Source organism: Fomitiporia mediterranea (genome assembly GCF_000271605.1).
Source record: "Fomitiporia mediterranea MF3/22 unplaced genomic scaffold FOMMEscaffold_1, whole genome shotgun sequence".
In the NCBI taxonomy this organism is placed as follows: Eukaryota; Fungi; Basidiomycota; class Agaricomycetes; order Hymenochaetales; family Hymenochaetaceae; genus Fomitiporia; species Fomitiporia mediterranea.
The window spans coordinates 1,811,949-1,824,932 of record NW_006760386.1 but is presented as its reverse complement, the minus strand read 5'-3'; the positions used below and the strand labels follow the sequence as shown (position 1 = coordinate 1,824,932).

At 47.7% G+C, this 12,984-nt stretch overlaps 4 protein-coding genes across 4 annotated transcripts; 1 reads left to right on the top strand and 3 right to left on the bottom strand.

The window, feature by feature from the left end:
• Nucleotides 1–790: 790 nt before the first annotated feature.
• On the bottom strand, nt 791–2,090 carry FOMMEDRAFT_150234 (uncharacterized protein; the record flags this gene model as incomplete). Its single annotated transcript, XM_007261582.1, has 2 exons — nt 791–880; nt 951–2,090. 2 exons carry the CDS (start codon nt 2,088–2,090, stop codon nt 791–793), a joined length of 1,230 nt encoding a protein of 409 aa, XP_007261644.1.
• A 437-nt stretch (nt 2,091–2,527) lies between these two features.
• On the bottom strand, nt 2,528–4,216 carry FOMMEDRAFT_164593 (uncharacterized protein). Its single transcript, XM_007261581.1, has 7 exons — nt 4,123–4,216; nt 4,034–4,045; nt 3,621–3,970; nt 3,403–3,555; nt 3,306–3,347; nt 3,163–3,249; nt 2,528–2,689 (listed from the first exon to the last, which is right to left on the bottom strand). The coding sequence occupies exons 3-4, from the start codon at nt 3,761–3,763 to the stop codon at nt 3,426–3,428; spliced, it is 273 nt and encodes a 90-aa protein (XP_007261643.1). The 5' UTR covers nt 3,764–3,970; nt 4,034–4,045; nt 4,123–4,216; the 3' UTR covers nt 2,528–2,689; nt 3,163–3,249; nt 3,306–3,347; nt 3,403–3,425.
• Nucleotides 4,217–4,577: 361 nt separating this feature from the next.
• FOMMEDRAFT_101080 (uncharacterized protein) lies at nt 4,578–8,841 on the top strand (the record flags this gene model as incomplete). Its single annotated transcript, XM_007261580.1, has 8 exons — nt 4,578–4,920; nt 4,979–5,028; nt 5,087–5,137; nt 5,658–5,845; nt 5,915–6,435; nt 6,489–7,557; nt 7,614–7,894; nt 7,956–8,841. The coding sequence occupies exons 1-8, from the start codon at nt 4,595–4,597 to the stop codon at nt 8,839–8,841; spliced, it is 3,372 nt and encodes a 1,123-aa protein (XP_007261642.1). The 5' UTR covers nt 4,578–4,594.
• Nucleotides 8,842–9,001: 160 nt separating this feature from the next.
• Nucleotides 9,002–12,952, bottom strand: FOMMEDRAFT_137915 (uncharacterized protein; the record flags this gene model as incomplete). The annotated part of the gene is made up of 23 exons (XM_007261579.1): nt 9,002–9,929; nt 9,982–10,028; nt 10,086–10,228; nt 10,287–10,306; nt 10,360–10,465; nt 10,522–10,556; nt 10,608–10,655; nt 10,710–10,720; nt 10,779–10,853; nt 10,917–10,993; nt 11,046–11,066; nt 11,122–11,216; nt 11,269–11,299; nt 11,361–11,424; nt 11,478–11,553; nt 11,606–11,673; nt 11,730–11,827; nt 11,888–11,929; nt 11,988–12,052; nt 12,109–12,157; nt 12,221–12,668; nt 12,727–12,736; nt 12,857–12,952. 23 exons carry the CDS (start codon nt 12,950–12,952, stop codon nt 9,144–9,146), a joined length of 2,511 nt encoding a protein of 836 aa, XP_007261641.1. The 3' UTR covers nt 9,002–9,143.
• Nucleotides 12,953–12,984: the final 32 nt, after the last annotated feature.

The following is a 12,984-nucleotide window of genomic DNA, read 5'->3' as shown; positions in this document are numbered from 1 at the left end:
CCATCAGTTGGCTCTTCGGCTGCCCGTCTCCATCTTCCCCCTGCTTTACGATCAGTTGCCAATGTGCTCACTTCATTATTATGCTAGACTAGTAATCATACGCTTTCCAGCTCTTCCTCCTCCAAAGCAGCTAGTTAGCCAGAAATATAATATGAAATAATGAAACAAAGAGCGCATCAGTTCCACGTATCTGCATAGCGACACTTGATTAATCTCAAACGCCAAAAGCGCGTCAGCGTCATGCGGACGCAGATGTCAGGAACAGGAATAGTCTGGCTCATCACTTGCTGTGCAGGCCCATCAGATCTGACGTATCCACTATTCATTATGCTCCAGTCATGTGTTTATGCCTGCTAATACAACTTCATGTGTTCGGCGTCAGTGAATACAGATATATACAGTCGAGGACTACACTACGCGTGCTTCTAGTCTGGATTACAAAATTCAATATACACTTCCGGGACAGCGCAAGTTACTGCACAAGAGAACTCCGTCAAGTCCGTCAAATATATATACACGGTCTCTTCATCCATAACGTAGTCGTCAACTTGTTTGAAGCATTCCGCTCGTTGTTCGCGTGTAGCTTCATATTTCTCATCAACACACAAGCAATCAGATTCTTAACACGGCACATCATACAATACGTGTCTACTAATACAGTATTACTCGTTCGGCTTTGGTGAATAGAGTCAAGTGCTACACCATGCATGCTTCTAGTCTGGATTACAAAATACAATATACACTTCCGGAACTGCGCAAGTTACTGTACAAGGATCCTCCGTCAAGCTCGTCAAATAATGAAAATGCTCTCTTCATCCATAACATAGTCGTCAACCTCTTTGAAGTATTCCTTGCGTGCTTCTCGTGCAACTTCAAATTTCTATTCAATAAAACAAACATGTAATTAGTTTCTTGGCAGATCGTACAATAATTGTTGCGGCTAGACGTACCTCGCGTTCCTCTCCACTTAGAACAAATGACTCTCCTTCCTTCTCTTGGAAGTCTTCACCATCTTCAACGCGCTCCATGACAGGCTTCTTTGACCGGGGCTTGGTTTGTCGTGCATTCTTCCTCGTCTTCTTTGGTGCAACGGCTCTTGTTGCAACAGTACTCCTCCGTTGTGTTGCCTTACGAGTTGGTCTCCGAGGAAGTAACTCCTTCAGTGCTTCCGTCATACCATCGAAGTGTTCCTCTGCCAGTGTCTCGTCCGTCTTGTGAGTCTTATAAACTGGCTTTCCTCCTTTCGTCTGTTTCGATGTAGCCTTCACTGGCGTATTATCCCGAGGCTGCATGTCAGCAAAGGGCCGCCTCGTCACGCGAGGACGTTTTAGCGGCGAAGGTGACTGTAGAGCAGAACTTAATTCGTCATGTCCACGAATTGGTGACTTGGACGAAGAATTCGGTGTTAAGGAGAGCTTCCTCTTTTTCTTCCGTCGTTGACGAGGTGTGGCCGCACGTGGATCGGGAGTATGCCCTGCAGGCGTCTCTGTGCCTGAAACGTATTTGCTCATGTCGAACTCGAGGTCGGAGTCTGTTCTGTCGGCCTTTGGTGGTGTTGCAAATGCGGGTCTGCCGTCGTCGACGTCGCTTGCTTCCCCAACCTCTTTGTCTTCTTTTTCTGGCGACTGCTGCAGTTCGAGACGTTTACCAGTCCGAATGCCCATAGCAGCTAACACAGACTCGGGTCGGTTCTCGTCGAGCAGCTGGCGAGGTTGGAGTACCCTCCTCTCCTTCCCGTCAGCAATGCCCCTATTCACCATCTGTTCCTTCGAGCGCTCCTTAAGTCTTTTCTCCGCAGCGAAGAACCCAAAAGGATCATCCACAGCTGCCACGGCAGGCTCCATATTTCCCGGAGGTACTTGTTCATGAGATGAAGTTAGAAGTGGAGGTGATGAAGGCGGGAGAGAAGACAACGCTGCACGCCGAATCGGTTTGCGGACAGGTCTGGGTCGAGCAGGTATAGTTGCGACGGGTACGAATCCTTCGACACTTGCTACCTCCCCTTTCACCGTAGGCGCGTCTTCATCATGTCGCTTCGTCGCAACCCGGACTGTCCTATCAGGCACTCGAAGGCGTGGCCGAGGTGGCATCACGACTGATTACGGCTCTCAGTGTGTTGAATGTGACTATTGCAAGAGTAGGAGCGATCGACGTTGATCAGCGATGTGATTGTTCAAGTTGAAGTTGTGGTTCACACGAGTCGCGTCAGACGCGTCGTGCTCATGTGATCACGTATCTTATGTAATACAGTCTTTGTGGGTCCACGCTGCCGAAAGCGGATTCAAATAGGCTGAGTAATTATACAAGGATTGGATAAGGATTGGATGTGTCCAGCTAGTATACAGAACTGATAACTTCTCGGACCTGGTACTATCATTGCTTCTTCTTCACAGGAGTCAACCGCTCGCGGGAAAGGGGAAGGGGACGTCCGTTTCTCAAGATTCAGAGCAGAGCAATCCTGCCTGCCGAAACATTAACCCCTCGGTTGCCGCACATATGCTTAATCTAGAGCTTAGCGGAATCCAAACTATGGTATAAGAAGTGAAGCACAAAACAATGGAAGAGGCAGAACTTTGATGTTTAGGGGCTTTGGGTGTTGGGTGTTGGGTGTTGGGTGTTGGGTGTATGCTCGGAGTACAGGTGTCTGCTTGGCAGCTTCTTCTCCACTAGTACTCCGTTGCCTTTTCGCCTATCAAGTCACATCAGCGAGCTCGCGAGTTATACGGCTCATAATAGGAGTCAAAAGAAAGTACCCTTGCTTGGTGTACTTAGCGCTAGTATTTTCTTCGTGGTTCCTTAAGAGAGTAGCGTTCATTCGCATTGTGTGGTTTGCAACGCAAATTGACACCGGCGGATGGATCATCTGTGCCCCATTCGTTAGTGAATATATAATGAGAAGATTAGTAAAGGCAACGCACATCCTTGTCCCAGATCCTTGAAGTGATCACAGATCACCAAACTGGGAACTATTGGACACATGTTGCGCCTGTAGCTGTGATGGATCGTCAGTCATCCAGACTACGTGTGGAGTTTCTATTACTTATCAGAACAATACTTACTAGATTGACTTCATAGCACTTTAAGGGTGTCTCGGGAATTACCATGCTTCTTGTGCCATGCATGGTGGTTTCGTGCGTTGGAACTTGCTATCACGAGTCTCACATTCACAATTGTGGGGATGTGCGGAAGTGGATAAGAAGCTTCTTCATTATAGATTGCGAGAGGAGAGGGTGATTCCGAGATATCCGCCTGAAAACACACAATTCGTGACTCAGTGGTGCCGTCCGTCTCGTAATTATACTTACAAGAAGGTCAGAAGAGATGCTGAAAGTTCCCCTTTTGTATAACTATAAGATACCACATTCAGTTATATCTCAAGCCACTGAACGTCGGAATACCAACCAAATGATCCAGAAGTACGTACTTCAGAAAGTCCGCCGGGGCGCGATTTTGAAATTCATCCTTCCGACTATAGGGGCTAAGAGAAGGGACGAGGACACGAGAGAAGACCCCAAGTAAAACTTCTTCCACTTCTCCCCTTTGCCATCGGGGTACCTGTTCAAATTAAGTTCGCAAAGACAAAGAAACTGACCCGGGATGTCGGATTATAGCTGGCGTACTGCTTGTCATTATGAGAACTATGTACGGGAGTCAGACGTCTTCCTGGTGGAAGAAGCCTTATGCTGCTTTTGGAATACTTTGACACGTTTGCTGATATCTGCGGTAGAGGAAGGTCGAGTCGAATATCTGAGAATGATAGCATTTCACGTTCGTCGAAGAATCCACTTCTAGATAAAGAATAATGTGTCAATGCCTTCTTTCTAATGCGTGCTTGCCTTCCCGCAGAAACATGAAAAAAGAAAGACCTGGATTGTGCAGTATTGCGGTCACCGAAGACGGTCTTTACAATCCGACATTTTTCCAGGGACCAACAGACCGCAGTACATCCAACCACTCAAATCTGCTTCATCTGCATAGCCCACTTGTGAGCGATTGTATCAATTAGTAGGTATCCGAGCGCTGAGAAGCATACCTCCGGGCACGGCTATTCAAAGGAATAGGGGCTCAGAAGATGCATCTGTGAGAGATGATCTTCCTTTCACGAGTTTGACATAACTTTACAAATATGCCCAGGGTGCGCAGCATAATCGCGTATTTGCACTTTAAGTATGCGGAATTGCGGAAGAAACGGCAAGTCAATGGCAAGTCTGGCCATCGCGTAAAGCCTGGACTTGGTTAAATTTGACCAGCAAGCAGAGCGCAGATCCGTAAAGCGGATTGTTTTGTATCACGAAACAAAGCTTCCTTGTGCGGCTTTCTTTGGCTTCCGCTTGTTCGACGCAGATGCCACTTCCCGCAGCAAGACAGAAATGAACGGGGTCAATTCTCGCTTGCTTAAAATGGAATTTCGCTTGGTTAGGGCATGCTGCACGTGACGACGGAGTCTGAGAAAGTTTTGCTGAATCGGACAAAAGCGTTGACTCATAGCACATCCAAGTACACCTCCGTTACTGCTGTCGTCACGAAACACAAAAGCTGCAATCATCAAGCTTTTGAACATTTTATTATTAGGAGGGACTCTCGTTGCGCAATCATGGTCAGCTCGCGCAGCAAGTCTGCAGCAGAAGCCGCAGCAAACAGGCGGACGACGCGATCCGCTGCGGCGAGTGGCGTTGGGCCTGCTCCGCCAGATGTTTCAATGATTGAACAACAGGAAACCAAATCTGCACCGAAGAAGGCTGCACCGAAGAAGTCGGTGGCTAAGCCTATCCCCTCTAAGCCCCCTCCTTCGACTGTAAGCTCAGCTGCAAAGTCTGTCTCGAAGGGAAAGAAGAAGGGTGGTAATGAGACGTACTGCAACTGTGACGGGGAGGACGATGGCTCACCGATGGTCAAATGTGAAGGCCCATGTCAGAAGTGGTACGTAAACATATTGGAGTATGATACTGTAGCAGGTGGCTCATCCCATCCACTCCAGGTATCACTTTAAATGCGTTGAGTTAGACGAGGAGACTGCAGGAGAGATTGGTACGTTGATGTCTTTCCAGCCCTGGATATCCATGGTTCTCATACTGTTCGTTTACAGAAAAGTATTATTGCCGTGACTGTGAAGCAAGCACTGGTCTTAAGACAGTTAGTAAGTTTAAGTTTTTTGTTGTACTCTCAATGGGCCTCCATCATGTATTTCGTCATTCGTATGTACCTCAACATTTTGCTTTTCCCACTATATCTCTGTACGACATGCACTGTCCGTCTGAGCGATCGCAGTTGTTGAAGTCCCTGCAGTATCGTCCCTGAGCCTCTTCAAGTCCGTTTCACGTATATTACATGACCATTGCAGTATCTATAGCCAGCAACTTCGACAAAGTTGTGGTACGATACGGCATAGCCGCTAGTAGCACAACGTCTATCAAAAGAATACATGATGCACGTAGATTTGTACCGCATTAATATCTGCATTTGACATGTAGAAAAGTGTACATGGGCCAGACGGTTGAGGATGGGAAAACAGACAGTGCTGTCGATTGACGTACTTTACACTGCAGTGGCAACCCCAGTTATTTATTTTATTTTATTATATTTTATTTTATTTTAATCTTTATTGGCATTTTGTGACTCAACACGGGACACTGACACTGACTTTTCGTTTTTTATAGTGGACTTCGAAGGGCCAGATGCCTTTGTTGAACCCAACCCTTCTCCTCCAGTCACGAAGAAGGCGCGTAGCAAGACTCCGGTAGAACAAGGTGAAGAAGTTGTTGAAAGTCCCGAAGAAAGTGACGGCGCCGGCTCGGAAGATGATTATGTAGCTGAACCAGTAGGTAAGCGGAATAGGTCAGGTAAAGTAAGTAATTTGTTCAACTTAATCCGTTATGGATGGGGGTAACTCATTCTTGAATTTCTGTGACTATAGCGACCGGCACGCCACACGTCTTTCGAGTCTGACAAGTCTGAGTCTGATGACGAGGAAGATGATGATGCAGACGGAGGGCGTCGCCGACGTGGTACGAGAAGCGGCGGGGCACTGAAACGACTCAAGAAGGCATCGGCGTCACCTGCTCCAGAGTCAAGCTCAGCGTTGAAACGACGAGGTTCTACAGCACAGCAACCCGCAGCTAAAAGGTCAAAGACTGCCGAGTCTCCACACGACGATGCTATCCGCAAGTACTGTTTGACAAAGCTAGACGAGATTATACGACCGATGTTTGAAGAGTACCGCACGCAGGTTGATCCGCAAGGCGAGAAAGTTGAAGAACAAGTGAAGACCGAGGAAAACAAAGACGAGGAGCCTTCTACTTCCGACTCTATAGACAAGGTTAAGGATGACATCGATCAGAAAGTGAAAGCCTTTGTATACGAACTAGAACGCTGCATGATGGAAACATATGCAGAGCCAGACAAGACAGGAAAGCCCAGTGCAGGCAGAAACTACAAGTAAGTTGTTTGTCGTCAATGGTTGCCCAAGCACGAACCTAACAAATTTATAGGGAACGCTTCCGCATGTTACAGTTTAATTTGCCAAAGCCAGACCGAGTTGCGCTCCGGCAGGGCATTGCCTCGGGTCGAATAACACCCGCACAGCTCAATGTCATGTCTTCCACCGATCTTGCCGACGAACAGACTAAGCATGAGATCGAGCTTGCGGAGAAGGAAGCTCTCGAACACTCTATTCTGCAGAGGGTCATCGCACCTCGAGCGAAGATAACTCATAAAGGTTACGAAACCATCGAGGATGTATCTGGCCAGCGTGCCAGTGATCTAGCGAAGGAGGAAGAAGAGCAACGAATGGAAATGGAAAAGCTGGAGCGTGAAAAGTTGGCTCGTCTACGCTCCCTCTCGCAAGCCGAAGGATCTCCTATGGTAGAACAGTCACCTCTGTCTGCTACCTTTCCGAAAGCGAGTTCGCCGGCCGTTTCGAACGCCCCGCGCTCGCAAGTGCCATGGGGTGCTCCACCTCCGCCTCCTCACCAACCTCAGCAGGGAGACGTACCGCCGGAATCTCCTTCCTCTAGCAGGCCATCCGTTCGGCCGCTCTTCGTACCATCCATGAGCAGCGACTACGCATCGACAGACCAGGGCCTCAGTCTCGCAGACATCATCAACATTGATGACGACGTCTCTGCGCAGGATACCTCTCAATCGAATCCACAACTGCGAATGAGTGCTCAAGCCAATGCAGAAGCAGGACCTAGCTCTTCGCCGATTATAACAAGTCCCTCTGGGCCGTCTCCATTTGCACCCTCAAAACCAGCCCAGTCTCCGAACCGTTCCGCCTTTGACCTGAATTCCCTCTGGACTGGTGCAGCCAGGGAAGAGGAGCAGACTGGCGAGACAGAAAGTAACAGTCCAGGACTTGCTGTTGGTAGTTCAGCACCGCCGGAAAGTGCGATAGAAGAACAAGGTGACGCTATGGAGATCGATAGTAACAACGAAGACGACGAAGAAGCACTGGATGCGATACTGCAGCAAAGTGCACCCGTCCCTCAAAGTGATGAACCTCCGGCTCCGCAACCCGCTCCGGCAGTCGAAAGCTTACCAGACGTTTGGTCTGGACAAGTACGTTAATTATCATGATTTTAATAAAGATTGATCCTAACTCTCATCTTTAATAGGTTTCTATGCCAAGAGAGAGCTTTGACACGTTGACGATAGATGTTACCTGTAAACAAGTGGGCGGGCGAACGCTCGAACCTATGTCAGGATATTGGCAAACTTTATTCACGTCTCCTCAAGCCCGCATCGACGGTCGTGTCCCTACTGCACAGGCAGTTCAATATCTTGTTTCAATACGGATGAATTCATCAAAGGAGCTTATTGTAGTGAATTTCTTACCGAGGACCGATCAGGCCTTGGCAAGTTTTAACGAATTGATTGACTTTTTGATTGGAAAAGAGTACGTATTATTTGTTGCTATTTGCATTCATCATATTCACGATTTTGTATGCATTCCACAGCCGACACGCCTTAGTTTTTCCGTGGGGTACTCAGCCGAAACCACAGGCGCCTGGACGAGAGTTGTACATCATCCCACTTCTAAAAGACCAACCACTTCCAGAGTTCATCGAGTTACTGGACGACCATTGCCTCCCGAAGGAAAGGACATCAAATGCACTCCTCGGAGCTTTTGTATTGAACAAGGGGAAACTAGTCGCCGCTACCCCTCCTCCTGCATCAGTCCCCCCAGTACCAGCACCCGGATCAGTACCGACACCGTTTCCTTCGATACCAAATATACCTTTTCAGATGCCCAATATTCCTATTCCACCCACAGTCCCTGCATCTCATTCCCCCAATCCTCACGCACAGCCTGTGAATATTGATCAGGCAGCCCTAGCAGCAGAAGTGGCGTCGTTGACACAGGAGCAAATCTCTCTCATGATACGGCATTTGTCGCAGAGTGTGCCTTTAGCTGCTTCGATGGGTATTGCTGGACAGAATCCCGTTGGGACATCAGTACCGGGTGTAACATCCGTACCTGCTCCGCCTGTACTGCCTTCTACGTATCCTATTCCTGGCATGCCCCCCTTCCCTCCTACTTTCCCACCAGCGCACCAACAGTCCCCACAACCACCCTCGGGACAGCACTCCCCTCCACGCCAATATTCGCCCCCACATCCTCCGGGTCAGTATGGAGATTATCACAGTGACGAGCGAGAAGACCGACACCGGGATTTCGGGCGGGACGGTCATTCTGGACGCGGAGGGCGAGGATGGAGTGGCGACCGAGGAAGACGAGGTGGGAGGGGACGCGGAAAACGGCACTATGACGATAAGAATGGGCGAACGCCTCCGGCTGATCGGGGTTGGGGTGGTCGAGGACGAGGCGGTGGACCAAGGTAGTTAGATGAAGGATTTTACTGCGGGTTGTTTTGTTAGTTTGGTTTGGAAGAGTACATTTCGTTAGTAATCTGGTAGCTTTCTCTTAAACTTTTTTTCTTTTTCGTTCGTTCAATCATGTATTACTATGCAGAGGCTTGTTCTACCTAATGACAGTGTCTATACGTGTATGATTATCAAGAAGATGATCACATTTTGTGAAGTGTGATGTATGATGAGGTACGATAGTACGATACAGATGCAGATGCAACGGACAAGACAGCGGAAATATAACCATAAAAAAAGAATCACCATTTTCACTCTCGTTACTTCGCCGAACGAAGGTGCTCGGATAACTGTAAAATCAATTCCTCTAATCGCATCTGTCGTTCTTCGATTTTAGCCAGTCGATCAGCGAATTGCGGGACCAATCCTCCTGGCGTTGCTTCACCACCACCTTCAAGGACTTGACTAGCTGGTTCCGGAGGAGTGATGCCTTCCTCCTCCTTTGCACGCTCTTCTTGTTCGCGGACGAGGTTCTCCATGGAACTTGGACTCTCTTCTGACATCACATCGTCTAAGAGATGCCCGTCCCGATTTTGGCCTCTCGAGCTATTCATGCGCCTTTGTGCGTCCATAGGGGCCACCGGTGGAAACCTATGCATAGAAGAGAGACGCCGTCGTACGCCTGGGGCGAAACTCATCATAGGAGGTGCAGCTGGCTGTGACGGTGAGGATGCCATCTCTTCTTCCACGATGTCGTCATCCACTACCAACGGCTGATAAATCTGGGCGAGTGGGCTCGTGAAGGTATTCACTGCTTCTGTCCCTCGTTGCATCGCAGAAGCTAGACGTTTTCGGAATCCCTTCGTAGGAGTTGGCGGTGACCCTGCTTCCTGTCCATCTTGGCTAGCATTTGATAAAGCAGATGAATTTGAGGGGATTATTTTCATTGGTCGTGCGCTTTGTGCAGACACCCTGCGTGATGCTGTCGAACCGCGCCGTTGTGATAGTGCTCCATTACGCTTTGATGAAGTCGCACTCTCGGCTTCTTGTGTATCCAGAGCTATCTCGTTGTTTGCTTGCATCATCTCCTCCTCAATATCAAAAATCTAAATATTTGTAAACTTTAATGCCCAAACGAGTAAGAGGGAGTTTACGCACGACGTCAATATCTGAAGCTTTTCCTGCAAAGAATCCCTCAAAGAATGCTTGAAACGTAAATGATTAGTAGACTTCCGGCGGATAAATCGCTAGATTGCACTTACACATTCTCTTGATACTTCGCGGTAGAGTTTCCATCACCCTTTCTGCAGTCGCAGAGACAGCTTCGGAGAAATTCGCAGCCTGGACCTGTTTTGCCTGGCGCTCATAGTACGCTATAACCAACAAAAGTGGGAAGCTCGTAAGCCTGACAATAACAATAAAAGGCATTAATTCTTCGTCTGGCACTGTCAAGGGCATTCTACCTTATCATGAACACATTGACCTGTTCATATGGAGTGAAAACCACTTCTCAGGAGAAACGGCTGATTGACGCACTTTATGGAACCACCTTGGCGATAGCACATAACTTGCTGGAAGCATGATGCAAAGAGCGATGACATTTACTGGTGGCTGATATGAGAAAAGGTAGTCTGCTTTTACGCTTTGAAAGAAGTGAGCGAAAAAATAAGTTGATGACGCCGAATTTGGGCAACGGACCCTTCAATTGTAAGGACCGCTCGGCGAAACATTGCCTAAATAGTACGCTTAGATGCATCCTACCGAGGTTTATTTCGACAGCATACCTCAGCAACAGCATCTTCGCTAATACTCGCGAATGTATGCGATAGAATCTATGAGTCGTTAAGATCATATGCCTACGTAAAAAGAAAGGCCTGCAAACGTACAGATACCAGCACTAATATGAGGTCATGTTAGATGGATGAACAATTTACAAGAGGGGTGTATTGACGCACCTGTCAGAAGCAGCGTGTTGCTCAAGCAAGCGTATGAGATCATCAAGACTGGTCCAAAGTATGGATGGAACGTTGCTTTAATTCCAGGGAAGAGAATGAATGAGACAAAGAAGGGTGCAAGCTCGCTTCGTAACTCACATGATAATGCGAAGCCCGTCGCGTCGAGGCCAAACCATAGGTCAGCCATCCACCAGAATATGTCACCCGCAGTATAGCTGCATGAAACGTCGGTATGCAATAAATGCCAGAAATTCCAGCCAGACTCACCTTGCATCGTTTCTCGCAAGTCTGAACTAATATTAGAAGGGCTCCTGCAAACAAATATTGCCGACATGCAACTTACGTCCACAAGGCGTATAGGAAACCCGCGAAGCAGAAGGCGGCAATGAACATGAGGACCACAAATTGCATGATCATTGCCCGTAACGACAGAACCATCTAGTAAGAGATATCAATCCAGATACTTGCTATCGGTACCGGTAATACTCACTAGATTGTTCTTAAGTGTTACGAATGCCAGCCTTATATCAAAGACACATGATTACTCCATCAAGGTCAAGGAATGTGATCCGTTCAACATACCTCGGAAAGAGAAGGCACGCAGCAAGAGCTAGGCAGTCTATGCCACTTGACTTTGCCCATGCATCTTCAACGTCAAATTTAATGAGTTCGCATGTCGCATATAGGATAACAACTAACTTCCATATCGAAAGCCTGTGAGCCGCAGGGATGCGTAGCTTACGAATATTGTGATTAGACAAAGATCAAAGCCGTTCTACTGCACGATTTAGTCAAGCGAGCCACGCATATACATGTCCAGTACGTACCCACGTCCCAGTGAAATAAACTTTCAGGCCGTGTTCTTGCATGGCAGCGACCTTCTCCAACGTGAAACCTGGCTAGCGGATCAGAGGTATAGCTCAAACAGAACGAAGCGATCTCATCCAGTACCCAAAGCGTAAATCATGAAAACGATTTCTATCCAGTTCAAATGGTCACGCTCGTTGAACTCCAAGACAAGAACGAAAAGGATAAAGAGTGTCAAGAAACTGGCGAGCGCGTGAGATTACTAGGTAGTCGATAGATACAGTAGATAATCATCGACTAACTTGACATATTCCAGAACGGATCGTATAGCAGGTACTTTTAAGCTGTGCAGATGCAGATATATTAGCAGAGTGGCAACAAAGTGAGCAGACCACCTCTCACCGATAATGATCCAGCAAGGGTGCCTTATGTGGATCATAGAAATGAATTGGGGTTTGTTTGTATGTCTTTCGGGATATAGTTGGGGTGAGATCCTCGAGTAAAGCTTTATATGGAGTCTTACATCGGACAGAATAGAGTGGCTGCTTTGAGCCTGATATACGCATTTGCCACTGGAACGAACCGTGATTATTTCTTCATACCAATTAACCTTGGATAAAGAAATATGAACTCACGTCCAGATACTATCGATTACTCTCTGGCATGCCGTGCTTTTGATAAATCGTTTTGCCTTTCCGATAATAGCCATTTCAATGGCATTACCAACACGTTCCTCAACGTCGTCAATTTCAAGGTCTTCGAGCAACTGTTTCAAGAGTGTTTCGTCTGCACCAGAATAAACTCGCCAGCTAGTAGTAGTGACGAATGCAAGTTCAAGTGTGTTATCACCATATAGTCGGAGAAGTCTATTAGCCATTAGCTCGCACAGAGCGGCTCGAGAACGTGAAAGGGAAGAGGTAACAAGATTTTGGTCGCGGAGGAAATTGACGCGGTTCAGGAGGAAGCAGAAAACGACCGAGTAGTTTCCTTTGCGCTGAATATTTGCATACTTGTCTTCCAAGGGCTTGATTAAGGTGTAAGTGAGGTCGGGTGCGCACAAGGCATCATACGAGAGCGGAGTATCTTCATGAGTAGTTGTACAGTAAGTAAAGAAACTATATTAATGACAGATTGAACAAACCTATGAAATGCTACGGGAGGGGAGTACATGAGAGTCTGCGGTCACTCCGATAATGCAGAGGAGACTCACTACCATGTCCTAAGAGATGTTCAGCTTGGAGAAAGACGATAGGGCGAAACGGAGGACTAACCTGGCGTATCATATGAATTATCGGATAGACTGGTATGGAGTCGAAGTCGTCATCCTGGAGGAGAGGATGAAGTTCGCTCAAGGCCTCCTCGCTCATTGTAACGACGTCCACAGCAGCCCGGGCAGCCT

Bases quoted from the DNA above. Each gene is read 5' to 3' on its own strand.
- FOMMEDRAFT_164593 (XM_007261581.1), bottom strand. From the start codon at position 3,763: ATGCTATCATTCTCAGATATTCGACTCGACCTTCCTCTACCGCAGATA. The intron at 3,556-3,620 runs GTACGCCAGCTA...TAATTTGAACAG, and splicing joins AGTTCTCATAATGACAAGCA to GTACCCCGATGGCAAAGGGG.